This window comes from Cyprinus carpio, chromosome A15 (assembly GCF_018340385.1).
Source record: "Cyprinus carpio isolate SPL01 chromosome A15, ASM1834038v1, whole genome shotgun sequence".
Taxonomy (NCBI): Eukaryota; Metazoa; Chordata; class Actinopteri; order Cypriniformes; family Cyprinidae; genus Cyprinus; species Cyprinus carpio.
In genome coordinates, this window is record NC_056586.1 from 27,731,552 (window position 1) to 27,755,453 (window position 23,902).

General features: G+C 34.8%; 2 protein-coding genes and 1 pseudogene across 2 annotated transcripts; all 3 read left to right on the top strand.

Moving 5' to 3' along the window:
• The first annotated feature begins 1,712 nt into the window (after positions 1-1,712).
• On the top strand, positions 1,713-4,644 carry LOC109088335 (chymotrypsin-like protease CTRL-1). Its single transcript, XM_042771646.1, has 7 exons — positions 1,713-1,865; positions 2,456-2,556; positions 2,696-2,775; positions 2,876-2,957; positions 3,937-4,117; positions 4,212-4,342; positions 4,433-4,644. Exons 1-7 carry the CDS (start codon positions 1,778-1,780, stop codon positions 4,592-4,594), a joined length of 825 nt encoding a protein of 274 aa, XP_042627580.1. The 5' UTR covers positions 1,713-1,777; the 3' UTR covers positions 4,595-4,644.
• Positions 4,645-10,868: 6,224 nt separating this feature from the next.
• On the top strand, positions 10,869-18,436 carry LOC109068471 (C3a anaphylatoxin chemotactic receptor-like). The gene is made up of 4 exons (XM_042771647.1): positions 10,869-10,973; positions 12,115-12,804; positions 14,924-15,122; positions 16,925-18,436. Exons 3-4 carry the CDS (start codon positions 15,119-15,121, stop codon positions 17,971-17,973), a joined length of 1,053 nt encoding a protein of 350 aa, XP_042627581.1. The 5' UTR covers positions 10,869-10,973; positions 12,115-12,804; positions 14,924-15,118; the 3' UTR covers positions 17,974-18,436.
• Positions 18,437-20,072: 1,636 nt separating this feature from the next.
• LOC109068469 lies at positions 20,073-21,410 on the top strand (annotated as a pseudogene).
• The last annotated feature ends 2,492 nt before the right edge of the window (positions 21,411-23,902 follow it).

Genomic DNA, 23,902 nt, shown 5'->3' on the forward strand with positions numbered 1-23,902 from the left:
TGTGCAGACCATGAGCATTCCCAGGGTGTCAGCATTACAATGATTAACTTATAGACATTTCCCTATAGAAACCACAGGGGTTAAATATCTTTTCATATTGTTTTAGTGTCAAACAACCACAAAACATCCTGCACAATAATAAAAAAAAATGTAAAAGATTATTTAACGTATAAGAAAGAAGTGTGTGTGTGTGTGTGTGTGTGTGTGTGTGTGTGTGTGTGTGTGTGTGTGTGTGTGTGTGTGTGTGTGTGTGTGTGTGTGTGTGTGTGTGTGTGTGTGTGTGTGTGTGTGTGTGTGTGTGTGCATTTTCTTTCTTTTATCTGTTGCTGAAAGATTATATGCGGTCAACAAGAACTTCAGGTTATATATTTACTAGGGCTGTCAGTTGATTACAGTTTTAATCTAATTAATTGCATGATGTTTCGATTAATTAATCCAATTAATCGCAAAATAAATTTGACAGTGAACATATCAACAAAAAATAATTTAAAGCTATTTTTTGTGTTAAATGTTAAAGTATCAAGTAGACATTACAAATTGTAGCTTTAAGAATATTTTATTTGGTTCAATATAAAATTGATCACACATAAACATTTAGGCTACAACAACAACATAAACTATGGAACATAGTTAAAAGAAGATAATTTGAGAAACATCTCAGTATTTTTTGTTCATACACTAAAAGTCATTGGTAACCAGAACAGCTTTGTTACCAACAGTCTTCAAAATAGACTACCTTCTTTCATGTTACACAAAGAAAGTAAGTCATTCAGGTTTGAGTAGCCTAAATGATGACAGAATTGAAATTACTTTGGGTGAACTATCCCTTTAATGTTATTATTATTTATTTATTTCTATTTTTATTTATTTATTTATTTTATGAAATAATACTCTAAATAAGAAACTAAATCTGCCAGCAGGTGGCTGTAAATATATTTATGACTCATTCATTTATTCGAACGGCTGATTCATTCAGGAATTCAGTAAACGGCTCTCTTTATGAATGGACCTTTGAATCATTAGTTCACCCGATTTGTTCAAAACATGGATTCATTTAGAAACTAAACACCACTGTGTTGCTTGGAGACGCACACCAATTCTGCCATGGCTTATGTTCTTTGCAAAACTGAGCAAAAACACATAATATTGCATTTAAAATATAACACAATATCAACTTCTTATTAACTGAACTATTGTATAGAATCCCATTTAAACTTGTGATATTCGGGACAAACAGCACTCCTGTGATATCGCTTATTATATCATGATATAAATATGAGACAAAACACATAGAGGGGCATTTTTGTACCAATATCTTGAATTTTAGGGCATGACTGTATTTATGGAGTTGTTGCTCCGCATCATATTTGTCAACAGTAAACTTTATAGACTGTATGACTGTACAGGTTTGGTGGTGGGGGCAGTGTGTTAACCATGTTAAAATATTTTAATTGCGTTATTTTTTCATAACTAATTAAGTTAACGCATTAAACTGACAGCCCTAATATTAACAGGTGAAAGAATAACATCTCAGGTGCCTCATTACTCAAACTGAATGCATTCAGAAAAAAAAAAAAAAAAAATGTTTCAACAAAGGTGGAAAGCTGACCTTTTTTCTCAGTCGACCCATTTGTTCTTGTCAATATTTCAACATACTTTTTGTCACATGACTGTACTGAACAAGATATGAACGTTCCTGAGCTCTGGGATTGTGCCAGCTGCATGGAAGCACCTTGAAGAATTCCCAGTTTATCAGATGATGTAGAGAATATAAAGCATGAGAGACACAGCAGCAGAACTTAAAGCGCTTGTCTTCACCATGCTCTGGATCATCAGCTGTTTTGCCTTGGTGGCCTCCACTCTGGGTGAGTTTTTACAATTTGCAAAGAGGGTAATAGAAGCCAGAAGATAAGTACTCTAAAACCAATTTCACAGCATTTTATGTTAATCCTATATTCTTTTTATTTTTAATAATTATTATTATTATAATTATTATTATTATTATTATTTAGAACTGCATATACAAGGAATATGTGTTCGTATATAAACTAAAATAAATTAGAAGGTGATTAAAAATTGTTAATATAACTACATTTTGATATTATATATTCTATATGCCAGCAGCTGCAGGTAGTTTTTTTTTTTTAGTGTATTATACATATGCTTCACTATTTATATTTAAACAATACATCATATATCAATATAGTATATACAATACAATACATCATATATCAATATAGTTTTAATATAAATAGTGAAGAAAATGTATAATACACTACAGTATAACAATAAAAAAAAAGCCAACCTCCAACTGCTTGCATAAAAAAAAATATCAGAGGACTTTCTGAGGTTCAAAATAATATATTATTATACTAAAAAAAAAAAAAAAGGATTAAGACCTGACTAATAACCCATAATTGTATGTTTTTGGATGTGTTTATTTTCCTTACCATAGGCTGTGGAGTGCCTGCCATTAAGCCAGTAATCAGCGGCCACAAAATTGTTAATGGAGAGAATGCAGTGTCTGGTTCCTGGCCCTGGCAGGTCTCTCTCCAGGTAACTTTTACTAGACTTAATTACACCTTTTAAGGGTCTTTATAATATAAAATGAGATGCATGGTAAATTTAATATTTACAATGATGTACTCATCATACCCAAAGTTCTATTATTTATTTTTGATAATGTATGAACCAGCAATCCAATGGCTTCCATTTTTGCGGAGGATCCCTGCTCAACCAGTACTGGGTGGTCACTGCTGCCCACTGCCGTGTCCAGTAAGAACCTCTTACCCAGTTTTCCTTTAAAAACATACCCTGCCTGATTCTTTTCCATGCTTCAATTTTCAACGCTTCCTGTTTCTTCCTCCTACCCCAGGGCTGGATATCACTATGTTATTCTTGGAGAGCATGACCGCGGCTCCAGCGCTGAGTCAGTTCAAGTCAAAAGCATCGCTAAGGTATCAGCTTTAATGATATCAGTCGAGCATCCCTTTACTTTGAGTCACTGTCTGCTGATAACCTTGCAGTGATTCTATGATATCTTTAGCATTACCTCAGGAGCCACAGGGTTTTGCCACAGTTAAAAATGTTGGTTGCTTACTTAGAACCAGACTACATGACAAATGCTCGTGTCAAACAGACTCTTTTAGCAATTGCGTCATCTTACTCTTTTTTTTCCAGTTTGTAACTAGATTTTTATTGTTTCTGTAAGTGTTTTTAGTATTGCGAGTAATTGACTATTATCACTTAAGTCTGTGAAAAAGCCTAGTTTTTAGTTTCCTTCTCTCTATTTTGTGTTTGAGTTCAGTAATATGTTGGGTTAAATAGTTTTCTATAAGAATTACAGTACCATTCAAAAGTTTGGGGTCAGTAAGAAGTTGTTAAAATTTTTATTCAGCAGTAGATTAAAAGTGACAGTAAAGATATTTCTAATGTTTACAAAATATTTCAGTTTCAAATATATAATTTTTTTTTTAACTTTCTATTCACTATCAGTTTCCACAAAAATATTAAGCAGCACAATTGTTTTTAACGCTGATAATAATTAGAGATGTTTTTGTGCAGCAAATCAGTATTATTAATTGTATTTTAAATTGTAATAACATTTCACAATATTACTTTTTGTGTTTCTACTGCATTTCTGATCACATAAATGCAGCCTTTCCAGATATATATATATATATATATATATATATATATATATATATATATATATATATATATATATATATATATATATATAAATCTTACCAACTTTTTGCAAACTTTTGAAAAGAACAACCCTACTGAGCAGCTTGTCTATATCTTCTCCTCACAATTTACAAATATAAACTTTTAATCGTCAAATTAAACAGACCATCTACTCTACATCTACATCTAAATCTATAAAGTAACTTTTAAAAGACATCTCATACATCAATATTCCTCCCACTGTAGGCCATCACGCATCCTTACTACAACAGCAATACCTTCAACAATGACATCACCCTGCTGAAACTGTCCTCTCCAGCCCAGCTGACGTCCCGTATCTCTCCTGTTTGTCTGGCTTCCTCCTCCACCAGCATCCCCTCTGGCACTATTTGTGTCACCACTGGATGGGGCAAAACAGGAACTACCTGTAAATTTATCATTATCATCACTCAAAACATTCAAATGACTTCTAAAAGGACAAAAGTGGTTTGATTTTCTTCTATTTGCTTTGTTTTTTACAGCAAGTCCTCGTATCCTGCAGCAGACTGCGCTGCCCCTTTTGAGTCCTGCTCAGTGCAAGCAATACTGGGGCCAGAGCAGAATCACAGATGCCATGATCTGTGCTGGAGCCTCCGGTGTCTCCTCTTGCCAGGTATATGAAGACAGAAGCCTAAATATTTGTATGCATTTATAGAGTGCTTTAGTCCTGATGTGTCTATATGGGCTTATCTGTCTACTACAGGGTGATTCTGGTGGTCCTCTGGTGTGTGAGAGCTCAGGTGTTTGGTATCAGGTGGGCATCGTGTCCTGGGGCACCAGCGACTGCAATGTTCGCACCCCAGCCGTCTACGCTCGCGTCTCTTACCTCCGCCAATGGATTGACCAGACTGTCGCCTACAACTAGAGTTCCAACTCTCTGAACACAGTCCCAATAAAAGTACTTAAAAAAACATACATACATTTCAAAGATGATGCTTAATGAGTCAAGCAATTAAAATAAAACAGTTTAAAGGTGCATATATATGTATGAGTTAATGTCAAAAAAATGTATTGATCATAACATGTGGTTATGGTGATGTAAGACCGTTTCAGGAAACCATGACCAAAACAAAATCTGTTTGTTAATAACAGTAAGGGTAATAAACAACAAAAACTAGCATTGAATAAATGACTGATAACTAATAACAATATACATTACTCTTCAAAAGTTGGTTGGTGAGGTTTTAATGTTTTTGAAAGAAGTCTTATCAAGGCTGCATTTATTTGATAAAAAAAAACAGTTCAAACAGTAATAATTTGAAATATTATAATAATTTAAAATAACTTTTTAATATTTATAAAATTATTTTTTATCATTATCAATGTTGAAAACATTTGTGCTGCTTCATATCTTTGTGGATTTCAATCATTGTGCCATGATTGGGGTTCCAGTTCTGTCTGATTTATTTCAAACGAATCATTCCTAAAGTGATTATCAAAAGTAGACGTTTAACTTCTTTACGTTTTAGAAGTTACTGTCTGCCATCTGTGTTTCTGAACGCGATGTCTTAATCATAAGCTCTGAGACCACAGGACTGTGTGGAAAAAAGTATGTCATGCAGAAAAGAGGAACATTTAAGTTGTTTTTCTCTAAATAACTTCCCTTCTGATGAAACGATTGCACTAACTTCATATACAGCAAGATTCATCATGCCAGGTGTGATATTTGCCGAGAAATTACATAGGAAAGAACCAATAATATTTTACACCACTGCAGTCAGGCATGGCATGATGCATATAAAAAGTTTTATATCTGATTGTAGGAGACACTCGTCGGCCACTTTATTGCACACACCTTTTTATCTGCTCGTTAGCACAAATATTTAATCAGCCATGGCAGCAACGCAATGCATTTAGGCATGTAGACATATGCTTCCATTTACCTCGGATGTTGGAGCTGGGAATGACATCACACCACACAAATATTGTACCATGTTCCAGTAGAGAAGCCAGAAAACCAAGACAGACACATCCATTGTTAGCAATACCAGTCGATTAAAAACACATAAAAAGCTGTATTTTGCACAGATAATGCCATAGTATTATGTCCACAAATAGAGGTTGGGTAGTATTGTGTGCAACACTGAGTTTATTGAGACACAGACAAACATTAGTGCTAATAAACAAAACATTACTACTGTTTATCTTCTGTTGATGCACTGAGCAGCCATATTGGATTCTAAAAATGAGATTCTTAAGAGTTGTTGAAATTCCTCCAAGATTCCGAGTCAGAACTCCGACTTGGGTGGGCGTTCCAGTTAAAAGTTCCTCCTGGGAGCTAGGAATTTCCAACTTCCGAGTTCAAATGGAATTGTACAAATTGGTGCGTGCCAATAGTCAAGATGATTTGCTGAAGGTTAAACCGAGCATCAGAATTAGGAAGAAAAGTGATTTCAGTAAACCTGAAATTGGACAAAAGAAGATTGGAAAAGGGTTGCCTGATCTGATAAGTCTCGATTTCTGCTCCAACGTTTAGGTAGTACACTCTAAAAAATGCTGGGCTGAAAACAACCCAAGTTAAATATGGACAAATCCAGCGATGGGGTTGTTGTGATGTAGCGGTTGGGGTTAAATGTTTGACCAACCTGCTGGGCAGTTTTATTTAACTCAGCTATTGTTTAAAAATTATTATATGACTGGCTTACAATGAACCCAAAATAGGTTGAAAAATAAAAATCAGACATAATTACTAGAGGCATCAGCAATAATCAAAAGGTGAATATTTATGAATAAGCAATTTATTAAATGTTTATTATTTAATTATTATTTATTAAACTTATTGATAAATTTTAATTTATTAAACATATTAATATTAATTTCCAAAATATTTTGGGTTCATTTTAAGCCAGCCATATAGTAATTTTTAAACAATAGTTGAGTTAAAACTACACAGCAGGTTGGGTTAAACATTTAACCCAAAATCCAAATTTAACCCTACTTGGGTTGTTTTTAACCCAGCAGTTTTTAGAGTGTAAGGTCAGAATTTGGAATAAACAATATGAAAGCATGGATCCATTCTGCCTTGTACCAATGGTTCAGGCTGCTGGTGGCAGGGACGTGCACAGACATTTTGAGGGGCAGGGGCTCAAGTGGAAAAAAGGGCACTTCTCATATTTATATATATATTTTTTTTAAACAAATGTTAAATATATTAGAGGTGTGTGATATTGACAAAAAAAATATCTCAATATTTTCTGGGATTTTATCGATAACAATAATTGGACAATATTTTGCTGAGTGTGTTATTGTGCTAATATCTTAAGGACTACCGTGGACAGCTGACTCCTTCAGTTTTTGATATTCTTCATATTCTGTGTGGTGATCAGTTCACAGCAGTGATAGAAAATCATAGTTTACTTTTTTTTTTTTTTTACCTTTTGGGCATTTTTACATTTATAAAGCAATTTTTATAAAAGTGTACATCATTTTTTTTTTTCAGTCAGATTATTACATTTAATCAGTCAATTAAAATAATAAGTCATTTGGGCTGCTACCAAGCAAATGAAATCAGTATTGACAAAATTAATCTTTGCAGAAAAAACACAGACGCTGCATTACAAGGGACATGAATGTATTTAACCTGCAGTTAAAAATGCATTAATACTCTTTTGATATTTTTAACATAAAACGTTGAATACTGATATTTGAAATTATATAAAAAAAATGACCAGATACTTTAAATGTGAAATTAAAACTGTCAGTAGATGGCAACAAGTCACTGTTAATAAGTGAGTCATTGCGACTGAATTGAATCATTTAAACGGTTGATTCATTCAGGAACAAAACACCATCATGTTGCTCAGAGACGCAAAATGAGCAAAAACAGTCAATATTGTGTTTAAACCGTAAACGTCTTAATATTAAATTCTTGTTTATTGAACTGCTGTATAAAATCAATAGGCCTATCACATTTGTAATCATGCTGCTTTTTGGTGGAAAAAAAAAAAAAAAAAAAAACGTTAACTTTCGCGTGATAGGCTACTGATTAACTATATGAAACGATATAAATATATACATTTCTGCCCCATATCATGAATTTTGTGTTCATTCTAAATGCATTTTAATAAACTGAAATATGCAGTGAAAGAACGCTCACGCGTCTAAGCTAACTTCCTATTTATGGGATGAAATTAGACTCAAAATGATTAATAGATGCACGTAAAATTATCCATACTGCATACATTTTATACACGTATCTTACTAATCACAAACAAATGCCTTTCAGTTTGATTCGGGATTAAATGATTGTGCAGTGATTTGTAAAAATACAGACAAGTTTGCGAATAAAAATGTTCTGTTCTGCATTAATATATCATAAATTGCTCATGCAAAAAGGAATCCATGCATATGTGGATCAGGTGACATGCGTGCATTAATTGACGTCTTGTTCGAGTCGATCTTGTTCGGTTCATTTGGATTTTGAGACTTAATTTTCGCAGTTTACAGCATTTTTACGTCCCACACACACACAACTACCAACGAACAAGGCCCAATGCAATTCATGAACGTGTACACGGTTTGAAAAATGTGCAAATGTGCGTCACTACACTGAAACAAATGCTTTTCATCCGGTGTCTGCAGAGTTAAGAATTACATTATGTGCAGCATTTTGTTCAAATAGAGACATATTTGTGAATGCAACTGTTATAGTTGTATTAAATTATCATAATTATCAAAACTCCCTTGTAAAAAGGAAGCAGGTGCTCAAGCCCCATTTGATGTCTATGAGTGCACGTGCCTGGTTGGCTGTGTAATAGTGTGGGGAATATTTACAGTCTAGGCCTATGCAGTTTTTTTTAGTAAATCAACCACAATATGCCCACAAAGTGCACATGCAACATCCTCAATCCACCCACGCACTTTTCATATAAGTAGAGGAGATCCTGTTATCAGCTTTTAATTATTTGACCAAGATGTGAGAATTGACAGTAAAAACCCAGATACAGAAAATATTTAAGAGTCTCATCTGTGCAATATTCCTATGATTTAATATGGTTGTTTATTATGGTTGTTTATAATTATTATTATTATTATTATTAATATTATTAATTACTAAATTAGGCACTTAAATGATAACTGTAGCCAGCTATGAGTCCGCGACGTCCGCGAGGTCCGGACCACTATACATTTTTCATGTTCAAAAATAAAACTTGTTATCTGGATGAATAATTTGCTGCTTAAAACTCCTCTTATGAGTGTCTGCATGTATAATTCAGTTTAGACCGTTTGCAAGGATGTTTAGCATCCATGATATGAAAATGATCACTGAGAGTCGCTGGCAGAGTGAACTTGAGAGAGTTGTGAGGGCGCGGGCACCAGATCCAGCTAATATAGGAGTCTTTGGCACTTTAGAAAGTTAATAAAGTGAGAATGTGGAGTTTAGGTTAATCGATTAACTTTATCTTATCTTATTTACAAAAGATTAACTAATTTCAGTTTATTTTTTATTTGTTGTTTTATTTTTCATAACAATATCTGGTAACACTGCATCGCCGGCAAACTGACAGTAATCAAAAAAGCCCACGGATATATTATTGTTGACAGGATACCACATTTGGTAAGGCAAATGAAAAAAACAACATGATATCATCTGTCAGAAACGTTATCAACATTATCAAAAACAGCAGCATAACACTAGTAGGCCTACACAGATCAGTAGAAAAAGTAGGTTACAAAATGAAAGGAAATATGCAAACACCAACCATTAAGAAGTCTATGCTATTTCATTCAGTATAGTAGTTACATTTTCAAGTAATGCAAAAAAAAAAAAAAAAAAAAAAAACTACTTTGGCTGAATATGTTAGATAAAGTGGACCTGTGGGGTTCAGGTAAAGTGGGCCGACCTTTAAGATTCAATAATTATACTCAAATTCATTAAGTAAATTAACATTCACTGATTATTTTATAGTTGACATGTATAATTTACTTTTTTTTTAGGAAACAGTGAGAGTGCAGTCAGGAAATTCAAGTCAGAGATGGAAGAAAGGAAAGAGAATAAAAATGAAGGAAGACATTTGGAGGGAACATTTACAACTCCTTATCTTCGAGCATGGTTTTTTGCATATGTAACTGGATTGTGTGTTGATGCAAAACTATTAGAGATTAGAAACACTATTAGAACACTAAGATGTGTTCTAATAGTTCAAACATGCTATAGGTGAGGTCATATATTAACTACAGATTCTATTATAAGCTTGCATAAAACAGTATACAATACAAAAGAAAATATACAAGAACAGCAATAATATAAACAATGACCTGGGGATATGCATCATATAGGAAGGACATAAAAAGGTTTGTCCATGAATTAATATGAGAGAGTCCATTTTTATGGGCATTATGTGTCTTTCCTATGGGTAAATGTAGTGACAGTTGCTCTGCCCGTATTCCTTTGTGCAATAAATCAGATGATAGCGTTATCAGATGATCTGTCTTTGGTTGTCATGGAACCTGAGGCCTGTTCTGCCTTTTTGAGGGGCAAGGTCCATAGACCCTCATAGTTGGCGTGTTGGTTTGGTGAGGGGGTGTTATGTTCAGAATAAATGAACCCCCCCCCCCCATTAAATGCAGAGAAGAATAAGCAGAAAGTCAGTGTAAGACAAGTAATATCTGAAACAACACATTTTGTGGTTTGCTTGGTTTTTCTAATCAGCTGTCTAAACCCCATTCTGTATGTGTTCATGTGCGAGGAGGTTAAACAGTCTCTGCTGCTGGAAACGACTTTTGCTGAAGAACATCTGGACTTTCTGGATCACAAAGACAAGAAAAGACACCAGTGCTTCCTTGACCAGCTGCAAAGACAAGAAAACAATAATAAAATCAGTCTCTAAGTAGCTAAAGTAGCTTATTGTTTTACAATGATTGATCTGATTTGTGTTGCAAATAGAAGTGTGACAAAGGTCTGATTTCTAGATAAGTCAATGTCCCAAACATAAATCTCTGGATATTACCTGTACAGTGAAAGTTGTCCCGTGTCACTGGATAGTGTCTTTCAATAACGCGTCACCTAGTAGGGAACACACTTTTCTCTGCACTCAAAATTCATTGGTTGATTTTCAGATTGCAGAAATAAAACTTAAAATTGCACAATTAGATTTCTGTAGAAGCATATTTCTCTTCCTACTCCATCACACTTAAGGGGAAATTATCATTAGTTGTTCACTGTCAATTGAAAAGAGAACATGCAAAGAGATTTTATGGCCTTTTACGCAAGAGAAAATAGAGAAAACACATAGAGAAAATGGGTAAGAGTTTAATTTGTGTATTTTATGCATAATTGATGTGTGCTGGAAGAATAATATTATTGTATCATTCTCTGTAAGTGGGTGAAAATGTCAATGTCGATTTATTTCTAGAGCACAGTTTAAAACAACTTAGAGTTGACCAAAGTGTTTTACAATTACACACTTAGAACAACATTCATACAAAACAAAGCAAAACAATTAAAAAGCGATTAAATTAGTCTCTACAATACATTAAAAGCCAGAGAAAACAGATGAGTTTTTAAATTTTGCCTTGAAGTCTGACAATGTTTTAGCAGTTCTGATACACATTTATATAACACAGTTTAGGCCCATTCACAGAAAAAGCCAATTAAAAAAAAAAAAAAAAAAAAAAAAAAAAGATTCAGAAGTTTTCAGAAGTTATTTTTCATATAAAACTGCAGCCAATGTCCCAATGGTTGGTTTTAGATTTTTTATTTTTATTTTGTTTTGTTTTATAAGGTTGCATTTATTTTCATTTTTATACTTTTTTTACTTATTTATTTGCTTGTTTATTGCTTGATTTTGTTTATGCTTTTTATTGCCTTCTGTACATAGATATTACTGTCTCAGACCCAGACCCTTCACTTCAAAATATAAATATCCACCATAAATAACTTAAAAATGAATTTCCAAACTATGATTATCTACACAAAGTGAAATTTTCATACAACATTTAATATGCATGAAAATTAGGTAAATATCACATTTAATTTTCAAAATGTCATCATGTTTTTATTTTTTCCTAATGCAAAAAGTGTGAGAATATTATTTAAATGGATGTACAATAACTACATTTACAAAATACTATTGCAGTTTGAAATCTGGTTAAAATGCACACTTTCCGATGAAAATGACAGGATCTTTCTTTAAATAAATAAATAAAAAGAAAGAAAGAAAGAAAAAGAAAGAAAGAAAGAAAGAAAAAGAAAGACAATTAAATGTGAAGTGCGAGTGTGAAACTATGCTTCACATAAGATGTTGTCCTGGGGAAAAAAAAAATTTTTGCATGTGAAATGTGGCATAAAAATATTCAGACTCCACAGACCTGTTTTGTGTAGCAGACACTATTTTTGGACCTCAAAATGTGACCAGATTCATTACCGACAATTCTACCTTGCAGACCGAGGGCATGAACGGCTTCAAAACCAGAATCATCTGCGAGATTGTGTGGGTTTTATCCATTGGCTGCAGAATCCCCGCTGGCATCCGTCACTCAACAGCAGAGTCTGAAGGAATCTGTAACTATCCAACTTCTATACAATCCTACAAGTCCTTGGTCACATATGGGTTCATAATGGGCTTCATCATCCGCTTCTTGTTCATTGCATCTTCATATATAGCTATCGTAGTGCGAGTCAAAAGCCTCAAAAAGGTGGTGCAGCTCAGGTCATTCCGGGATATTATAGCTGTGGTCCTGGCCTTTTTCATATGCTGGCTTCCTTATCATATCCACAAGTTTTATCACATACGTGCACAGGAGAATCAATGGAGTTAGTCGGCTAAAGAGGTTTTATTAACAACTGAAGCTGTAGTAAACTGCCTGGAATTTTTTAAACTGCTGTCGGAACCCCATTGTGTTCATGTGTGATGAGTATAAGAAGAAGCTTAAACAGTCTCTGCTGCTGGTGCTGGAGACGGCTTTCGCCGAGGATCATCTGGACTCAAAGCAAGCAAAAGACGTTACTATCTCTACACCTGCCAGCTGCCAGGATAAAAAAACCAAGCCATTAAAATTATCTACCTTGATGGCCGCACTGTTATGACATATACCAGTGGTTCCCAATCCTGGTCCTGGAGAACCCCCAAAACTGTACGTTTTTGGTGTCTCTCTTGTCTGTCCCAGTCCCGCCCACTCCTACAAACATTCTAATATTGCATATAATTTTCGCAATCACACACGCTCTGTGTAAAGAAGATCAGATATTTGTCAGTGAGCTCAGGATCTGTTGAGCAGCAAATCCTCCAACATGGTCTGTCAGCCATGTATCTCTCCTCTCAACCTGTGATCAATCAAATCTGACTCCTGCAGCTCGTGTTGGATGCAGGGTTGTCAACTCTGCATTTATATATATATATATATATATATATATATATATATATATATATATATATATATATATATATTTTTTTTTTTTTTTATATATATTTTTTGATGGAATTGGGCTACTTTTAAACTGTTGGCATGGCTTGATTTTCCACTGAAATGCTTGTATTGAAACATTTTACATTCTACCTATGATAACTTCTTACATGTTAAGTTTTGTGATGAACAGCCACTGGTAGGAAGCTTTTTAGCTGTGTTTATGATAAACATGCTTAACAGTGACCATAAAATATGTATATTAGGTTTGGAAATTACATATTTTGAGTTTTGATATTTGAGATTGTGCTACTTTGGGCGCTTTGGGCATTACTTTAACCACCAACCAACCACACCCCAGCCCCCCCACCGCCCGCACCCACTGTCCTCTTTTTGGAAAACTAAAATATGGTCACCCTAAATTCAACAGAATAAATTAATTGCATTACACAAGTGAAAATGTTGAAACTGCTGAATTTGTTCTGGGGGGGAAATATTTAGAAACTCTGGCTAAAATAATCTCACTTCATACATTTTATGGCATAAAGGTATGAAAAAGCATAAAAAATATTCTTTTTTTTCCCATATACGAAAGACATAAAGAAATGATGGGCCCTATTACACTGGAAAAAAAGAAAAAAAAAAAAAAAAAAACTCTGAAATAATTAGTAATTTCACAATTAATTACAAAGAAATATAAAGTCACACATTGAATTAAAAGTTACATTTTCAAGTAGACAGACTGAAATAGTATTTTCCTGTAAAAAATACTCAAGTAACCGTTGTTGTTTTTTTTCCCCAGAGGTAAAACAGTGCAAAACATGAGTGTATATATATATATATATATATATATATATATATATATATATATATATATATATATATATATATATATATATATAAAAGAGGAAACTAGTAAGGATATTACTAATTTTACTCATTCAAGAATGAGTCAGGGATGTACAGTACCAAACTGTGTGTTCCGAACACTGAGTTAGAACACTGGAAATGTTTAAACAATAAAAAAATGAAATTCTTAAAAGCAACTTATTAAATATATGTATGATGTTTAAGGATATTAAACCTAGTAGGCGGAGTAGGCAGAGCTATGTTCTGGTGCAACTTTGGCATTATTTTCCTGAGATTTGTTTGATTAAAATCCCATCCAATGATGAAGAACCCCTCGGGGTGTCTGTTCTGTGTACAGCTGATAATATTGTGCTGTTCTGCTAACGCATTATTCGCGTTCACACTCAGTGGCATGTACACAGCAGCGATAATGAAGACAGTGAACTGTCTTGGTAGATAGTGCGGCTGATATTTGATCAACAGATATTCAATGTTTGTAGAGCAGTAGCTTTTGATGATCTTAGTGTTGGTGCACCAACCTGTCGTCACATACATGCACAGGACTATTAGTGAGCCATATGGAGCCATTAAGGTGCTTTTTGTCCATTTTGAAAATGGATAGATGACAAACTGCCCTGAATGGCTTAAAAGATCTACCTTTTTATAGGTCCACATTTATTATTTAGCAGATGCTTTTATCCAAATTGAGTTATAAATAAGGAGAAAGAAAATAAAGGCCTCTAGATGGCGCCATCTGTACTGCTTTTAAACACTCAAAAGGAAAGATAAATTATATTATAAATAGAATGTGGCCAGTCAAATTTGCATTTCAGGCTCAAAACACCAATGCCAAAATGCATAATGAATTATCTACTGTCCCCTTCATTTTTGGTAGCTGTTGTTATAAGTATTTTGATTTTTGATTTTTCTTTTTTTTTTTTCTTTTTTCTTGATTATGTTATAAATCTGTTATAATCATGGTTCTGTTTTGGGTTTCCAGGGAAGACTTTCTCCTTTGAAAGCTGATATTCAAAATAGTTTTCTACAGAAGCATAGTTCCCTTGTTGCATCATCACTCCACCCCACTCTCTCTTTCAATAAGTAAAAGGGAAATAACCACCAATTGTTCATGCAAAGACGTTGTTAGAAGCTTTGATAACACACTTGAAGGAAGGACAGACAGGAAGGACTAAAAATGGGTAAGAACCTTGCAATATTCCTGTTTGATACACTTTTTAAACCTATATACCAGGCAAATTTGTGTTTTACTGAGACAGATGTGATGCTCTTTGAAAAGAACCGGGTGATGTGGGCATTTTATATTTGTTTTAAAGCTGTTTTTCAAAATCGCATGCATCTTTTGATTCCTCCACCCCTTTGATTGGGTTTCTTTATCTCAACTTCTTCTGAATGGTTGATTTGATCAAGATTAAGCAGCATCAAGACTGGAGTTGAAAGCTTAGACTTTAATCCAACAGACATCTAAAAATCATCTCACCATCTGTACCTGTTGTTGTTCCTTAGTGTAAAACCCTATTTTAAGATGAAATGACAAACAAAATATAAAAAAATATTGTGCAAAGTTTCTGAAACATCAGTAACGTGCAGTGCGTGTCATGAAAGTCAGTGGTGGTTAAAAAGCTATGGTCATACAGGATGCAACATTTGGCAACTGTATTAATGCAAAAATTATTTGCTTAAATGCAAAACTGGCTGCAAGTAGTATTGCACACAGAACAACAATAAAATATTGTTTATGAGTTACAGCCTTGCCTGTTCTATACTGGCTAGTGTTTTTTGGTCTTATGGTTAATGTGAATTGTGCAACAAGATTTTGCTGACGGTCTTTTTTAATCTAACAGCCGTAATTTAAGCTGTAGACAGCAAAAAATACTTAGTTGGGTTAAAAGTAAAAGGTTTAATAAAAAGTTTAATTTTGTGTTAAAACAAAATAATTTACAATATACAGTACACTATGTATTTATATGTAATATAATTAATATAATTAAATAGGACATGATGCCCCCTGGTGTAAGAATAAGTTACTCCTCGTACTATAACCTCTCAATTTGGAAACATTTGTTCCCCATAATTTTGACATATAGATGATTTTATCTTGAGCATGATTTACAACGACTGGAAATGTGTAAAAGTTCTGAACGATAATAAAGTGTAAAACTGAACAATAATAAGATTTGTACTAAAAATCAAGGCTGTAATAATAATAATAATAATAATAATAATAATAATAATAATTAAATTGAAAACATATTTTGAAGACATACAACAGAATTTATGCGGAACTGAAAATCATTACTAACAATTTTTCCTTCCAGTGAGCTGTTAACAATGGTAGCTTGTTTCTGCCACAGGATAAAAATGAAATGAAAAGGGCATTGCAACTTTTTTAATCGCACAATTCTGGCTTTTGTCCTTTGCAATATTGAGAAAAAAATAATAAATTGTTGTGTGTTATTTGTTGATAGTAGTATGTTATAAACTAATAATTATTAATGAAAAAAAAAAAGAAATGTGGGACGTTAACAAAGTCAGAGAAAAAAGTCACAATTGTAATAAAAAAAAAATTACAAATTTTGAGATCAAATTTATTAGATTGCAATTGTATTGTTTTTTATTCTGTGGCAGAAAAAAAATCTGAATTACAATATGTAAACTCAGAATTTTGTTTTTATATCTTGCAGATCTGAGTTTTTATCTCATAATACTGTATCAGAATTGCAAGAAAAACAAGTCAATAAACAAATTGTCAGATTAAAAAGTCGCAATTATTTTTATTTTATTTGGTGGCGGAAACAGGCCTCCATAGTTAACCACTAACAGGATCATTGAGTGAGCTCAGTGAGTTGAACTTGTAAACTATATCATTTGGATTTGTCAACAAATCATTCTAGTAGACTAAATTTTCAGTTCAAAACTCAAAGGAAAGAATCAGAAATGTTAACTCTCTCATAAACCATTGTCTTTCTCTTTTTTTGTATAGCCAACAACAGTTCGGGATGTCAAAATATCACAGGTCAACAGTTGAACAGCTCAGAGTTTTCAAGCATGGAAATTTTCAAAATATTCATATATTTTGTTGTCTTTGCTCTGGGTTTTGTTGGAAATGGGCTCGTCATATATGTGACTGGCTACAAAATGAAGACGACCGTCAACTCCATTTGGTTTCTCAGCTTGGCGATTGCAGACTTCATCTTCATCTTAGTCCTCATCCTCTACATTGTTCATGCCTTTAACAAGGCGGTTTGGCCCTTTGGTGACTTCATGTGCAAGTTTGTATCCTTCGTGACAGTGCTAAACATGTTTGCCAGCATTTTTTTGCTCACTGCTATCAGTCTGGACCGATGCCTGTCCACCTGGGTGATTGTTTGGGCTCAAAACAAACGAACTCTGGTCAAAGCCAGGATCATCTGTACACTCATGTGGGTTTTATCCATTGGCTGCAGCATCCCATTTGTCATGTGCCGTTCAGGAGAGAATAAAAAATGTGCCTATGTTTGCCCTATAAACATCACAAAGTCTCTGTTCATATACAGGTTTATAGTGGGCTTTCTCATCCCCTTCCTGATCATTGCATCTTCATACATTGCTATCGGAGTGCGGGCCAAACGTCTCAAAAGAGGAAAGAAGCTTAAGCCTTTCCGGGTCATTATATCTGTGATCCTGGCCTTTTTCATATGCTGGTTTCCTTTTCATGTTCAACAACTGTCTCTCGTAATTGCAAAGGAAAATGAGTGGAGCAACGCTGTAAAAGTATTCATTCAAATAGGTCCATTCGTTAACTGCCTGGTTCATCTCAACAGCTGTCTGAACCCCATTCTCTATGTGTTCATGTGCGAGGAGTTTAAAAAGAAGCTTAAACAGTCTCTGCTGCTGGTGCTGGAGACGGCTTTTGCTGAAGATCATCTGCCTTTCCGAACATCTCGCGCTTCCACATGTTCACGCCTCTCAGAAACACAAGGTTTCAAGCAGACAAACGAAACAACCATCTCGTCATGTGGCAGCGGCCAGGAAAGCAATACATGCTGTTAGAATATCAGTCTCAGAGATATTCATTCCCTATGTAAGACTAAAGTGATCTGAGAAAGTGTATTAGCAAACTCTCCACATCGCTGCCTTGATGCCTGCCATCTCATTCCAGAGGTTCAAAACCATATTGTTTTAAAGACAAACTTAAGGTTTAAACGTTGCAATTAATGTGCCATCATTGTCATCAAACTAAAAACAATGATTTTCATTGTTGACTTTGACATGCCCCCATTTTCCATTGGCTGGAAAAACTGATAGCCACGCCCCAAACTCACGGCATTGGTCAGGACAGTGTTGCTGCTTCTAGTTGGGTTGAATATTGTTTGTGTTGTTTATGCTTTTAATAGAAAACCTACAAATGATTTAATTTACACTTAGCTTTCAGTTTGACATAATCTTTTCACTGACTTGTTTTACACAACCTTTTAGCCACATTGTAATACTGTTAATAAAGAGCTATTATCTATTTTGCTAATGTTTATTTAATCACCAAAAACAGAAGATATTCTGTCCGAAACATTCTGTCTTACTCAGTTTTTTATGAATACAATTTTTAAGCTAATACTGTCTGACCTTTATTATTAGGTATAAAACACAGTCACAACATTAAACCTATACCATCTTTCTGTCTCTCTGTCTGTCTGTCTGTCTGTCTGTCACTGTTTACCAGCCCTGAGCCAAAAGCACTATTACCAAGTATAACGTGTTTGTGACATCAAATCAGCAATGCATTGAGCAGTGGACATTACTGAAAAACTATTCCTTTTATGGTGATTGCAACTAAAGCAGGCACTGATAGCAATGTAAGGAGACATATATGTCTTAAATATTAAATACAGGACAGCAAACATGATGAACTCATATTGAAACGTGAGATATTCATTATAATTATATCCATAGTAAGTCATGACGACACATGGTATAAATGAGCTGAACATCTAAATGTCCCACTAATACATTTTGGATAATTGGATTGTTTCATTACAAAGTGACCTTGAACAGACTCCAGAAAGCATTACTTCTGCAAATAATTATTTCCTGTCAATTTGAATAAGTCATCATCTACCCTTAAGAAGATATGGTAAGATTATTGACCTTTTACTTAAAGCTCTTTTTAATTTAAATATTTTGCAGGTTTAACATTTCTTGCAGTATCTATTTAATCATTTATTCACTTTTATTATTTCTTTTTTTTTCTTAAAGTGTTTGTTTTGTTTCTTACATAGCTTCTTTAGTTTTCACACATATATTTGAAAGTGTAAAAGTGAAAGTCGTGACAATTGCCAAGTATGGTAACCCATACTCAGAATTGGTGCTCTGCATTTAACCCATCCCAATGCACACACACAGCAGTGAGAAGTGAACACACACCCGGAGCAGTGGGCAGCAATATCCAGCGCCCGGGAAGCAACTGGGGGTTCAGTGCCTTGCTCAAGGACACTTCAGCCATGGGTATTAAGGGGGGAGGAGAGCACTGTTCATTAACTCCCCCCCACCTACAACTCCTGCCAGCACCGAGACTCGAACCTGCGACCTTCGGGTTACAAGTCCAACTCTCTCACCATTAGGCCACAGCTGCCCCATGATACTTTCCAAATGAATTAAATTGGTTATAATCTGTGCCTGAAGCACCTTATGTATGTTGAAAATGATTCAGATTTAAGCTGAAATGTTGATTATATTCAGTTACAGATAGAGATTTTCGTTGATAATTTTTGTGTATATTTTTTCAGCCTCTTCAACAAACAAAGACCAAAATGAGCAAGTAGCTGTTTTTCTGACTAAAATGACATAGCAGTTTCATTAAACAACATTGTGAAAGCTTCTTTAGCAATCCTCCAAATTTCTAATGAAATATCTAGATAAACAATGAATATGCATACTCGTTTTTTTTTTTTTTTTTTTTTTTTTTTTTTTTTTTTTTTTTTTTTTTTTTTTTTTTTTTTTTTTTTTTCTGTCATCGATTTTCAGTTATTTTGTCTAGGCAAGGTCCACACGTACACGGGTATTTTTATAAACTGAGTTTTTCCTTCTTCCCTTTTAAAAAAAGATCTCTGTCCACTTGAAAATGCAACAGCATGCTATGAAGCATTGTCAAGAGCATGCCAAGCCAACAGGTGGTGATATAATCTCAACTGTAAAGCTATGTTGCCCAATCAGAAGCCTGAAAAAGTTTCCAGTAGACAGAGATAACAGCGCATGCTCCGACGTCACAAGCCAAAATCTCTGGTTTTGTTGTCTACACGATAACACTGCAACCGGAGTTTTTGAAAATCTTCACCCTGGCAGCAGTTTTAAAAAAATGTTCGGTTTCAGTGAACTGGTGTGGATGAATGGCCAAACCGAATAGAAAAAGCTGGGGTTTTGATACCCGCATTCGTGTGGACAGGGCCTTAGCTTCTGTTTTCATGGACTACTAATTTGTTCTCATTAGTACATAATGTCCTTTGTATTCACATTTGCCCTGTATTTAAGTTGCTCTATTTCACCTTTCAGATGTCAGTTGTTGTTTGTGGCTAGTTCACACTGTTATGCCGTTTTTTTTTTTTGTTGTTGTTGTTGTTGTTTGTTTGTTTGTTTTTTTCCCTTGTTTGTATTTTTAATCAGCTTTCATCTTTGGACTGACCATGACTGTTTCTAGCTGTTTTATTTTTAATTTTTTCCTTTAGATCAAACCATCAACCAACAGCACAGCTGCCACAGTGAAATACTTAAAGAAGATCAATATTTTCCTCCACTGTATAATATGTGTGCTTGGTGTTGCTGGCAATGGAATGGTCATCTACATCACAGGCCTCAAAATGAAAAGGACAGTCAATACCATCTGGTTTCTGAACCTGGCGGTAGCTGACTTCCTGTTTTCATTTTTCTTGATCTTTAATGTAATTTACAAATGTTGTGATTTGGATTGGCCTTTTGGTGACTTCGGGTGCATGTTGAGTAGCCTGGTGACTGTGCTGAATAAGTTTGCCATCACTTTTCTGCTGACAGTGATCAATCTGGACCGCTGCCTGTCCATCTGGGTGGTGGTGTGGGCCCGGACTAAACGAACCATCCTGAAAGCAAGGATAATTTGCCTGCTTATTTGGTTAGCAGCAGTTGCTTGCACCCTGCCTTGTGTCATCTTTTGAAAAACGCTTTGCATTTCTCCACAACAAACATTGTGCATACTTTGTTTTTCAGGACTGGAAGCCTACAAGAGGGTGGTTGTGTTCCATTTTGTAGTGTTTTTCTTCATCCTGTTTGTCATAATCTTGATTTCTTATGTGGTGATTGGAGTACAAGTTTTTTTCAGTTATTTGAGATTTAAATAGTATTTTTAAGAGTTGAAATTACCTTATCTAATTTGATTTTACAGGTGCATCTCAATAAATTAGAATGTCGTGGAAAAGTTCATTTATTTCAGTAATTCAACTCAAATTGTGAAACTTGTCTATTAAATAAATCCAATGCACACAGACTGAAGTAGTTTAAGTCTTTGTTTCTTTAATTGTGATGATTTGGCTCACATTTAACAAAAACCCCTTGGTACATGTTGCCCCTTGGTAATATCATTAGAAAATACCGGATTAGTTTCCACTGTTATGCTGATGATACTCAGCTATATATCTCAACGAGACCAGATGAAACTTCTAAATTATCTAAGCTAACAGAGTGTGTTAAAAATGTAAAAGATTGGATGACCAATAATTTTATCCTATTAAATTCAGATAAGACATAGATATTACTTATTGGACCAAAAAACATTACACAGAATCTTTTAGATTACAATTTGCAACTAGACGGATGTACTGTTACTTCCTCTACTGTCAAAAATCTGGGTGTTATATTAGACAGTAACTTGTCTTTTGAAAATCATATTTCCCATGTTACAAAAACAGCATTCTTCCATGTTAGAAACATTGCCAAGCTACGAAACATTTTACCTGTTTCTGATGCAGAAAAGCTAGTTCATGCATTCATGACCTCTAGACTGGACTATTGCAATGCACTGCTAGCTGGTTGTCCTGCATCCTCAATAAACAAGCTACAGGTAGTCCAAAATGCAGTGGCTAGAGTCCTTACCAGGTCAAGAAAATATGATCATATTACCCCCAATACTACAGTCTCTGCACTGGCTACCTATTAAGTTCCGTATCAGTTACAAAATATTATTACTTACTTATAAGGCCCTTAATGGCTTAGCTCCTGCGTACCTAACTAGTCTTCTACCATGCTACAACCCATCACGCTCCCTAAGGTCACAAAATGCTGGATTTTTGGTAGAACCTAGGATAGCAAAGTCCACTAAAGGAGGTAGAGCTTTTTCGCATTTGGCTCCCAAACTCTGGATTAGCCTTCCTGATAATTTTCGGAGTTCAGACACACTTTCTCTGTTTAAATCTAGAGCAGCTATGCTAATTGTGTCTCTATTTGTTTCTGTGTTTTGGATTTATACAAGCTCAAGTCTGGATCCAGAACACCTGAGAAGAGATGATGCCAACCCCTCAGAGGACCTCAGATGATGCTAACCCTGAGACAACATACAGAACTACCACATTTTGCTATAAGATTGATTGCATAATTGCTGTTAATACTGTTAATCGTCTGTTTGTTTACGTCTTTTATTGATTTTCCGAACATTTCTTCCATATGCACATAAACTGACAGTCACCACTGATAAGCTACTACTAAATATTGTAGAAACTTAATTTACTGTAAAGTTGCTTTGCAATGATTTGTATCGTAAAAAGTGCTAAACAAATAAATTTGAGTTGAATTGAATTGAATTGAATTGAATTGAATAAGCACTCTGTGAACAGCCAGCTTCTTTGGCAATGAATGTTTGTCTATCCAAGCATGTTAACAGAAAGTTGAGTGGAAAGAAAAAGTGTGGAAGAAAAAGATGCATAATCAACCGAGAGAACCGCAGCCTTATGAGGATTGTCAAGCAAAATCGATTCAATAATTTGAGTGAACTTCACAAGGAATGGACTGAGGCTGGGGTCAAGGCATCAAGAGCCACCACACACTGACGTGTCAAGAAATTTGACTACAGTTGTCATATTCCTCTTGCTAAGCCACTCCTGAACCACAGACAACGTCAGAGGCATCTTACCTGGGCTAATGAGAAGAAGAACTCGACTGTTGCCCAGTGATCCAAAGTCCTCTTTTCAGATAAGAGCAAGTTTTGTATTTCATTTGGAAACCAAGGTCCTAGAGTCTGGAGGAAGGGTGGAGAAGCTCATAGCCCAAGTTGCTTGAAGTCCAGTGTTAAGTTTCCACAGTCTGTGATGATTTGGGGTTCAATGTCATCTGCTGGTGTTGGTCCATTGTTTTTGAAAACCAAAGTCACTGCACCCATTTGCCAAGAAATTTTGGAGCACTTCATGCTTCCTTCTGCTGACCAGCTTTATGAAGATGCTGATTTCATTTTCCAGCATGATTTGGCACCTGCCCACACTGCCAAAAGCACCAAAAGTTGGTTAATGACCATGGTGCTGGTGTGTTTGACTGGCCAGCAAACTCACCAGACCTGAACCCCATAGAGAATCTGTGGGGTATTGTCAAGAGGAAAATGAGAAATAAGAGACCCAAAAATGCAGATGAGCTGAAGGCCACTGTCAAAGAAACCTGGGCTTCCATACCATCTCAGCAGTGCCAACAAACTGATCAACTCCATGCCACGCTGAATTGAGGGAGTAATTAAAGCAAAAGGAGCCCCTACCAAGTATTGAGCACATGTACAGTAATTGAACATACTTTCCAGAAGGCCAACAATTCACTAAAAAGGTTTTTTTTTTTTTTTTTTTTTTTTTTAATTGGTGTTTTTTTTTTTTTTTTTTTTTGAGATGGTTGGTAGGTTGTTGTTAAATGTGAGCCAGAATCATCAAAATTAAAAGAACCAAAGACTTAAACTACTTCAGTCTGTTCACTGAATTTATTTAATACA

Bases quoted from the DNA above. Each gene is read 5' to 3' on its own strand.
- LOC109088335 (XM_042771646.1), top strand. From the start codon at position 1,778: ATGAGAGACACAGCAGCAGAACTTAAAGCGCTTGTCTTCACCATGCTC. The intron at 2,958-3,936 runs GTATCAGCTTTA...CTCCCACTGTAG, and splicing joins AAGTCAAAAGCATCGCTAAG to GCCATCACGCATCCTTACTA. The intron at 4,343-4,432 runs GTATATGAAGAC...TGTCTACTACAG, and splicing joins CCGGTGTCTCCTCTTGCCAG to GGTGATTCTGGTGGTCCTCT.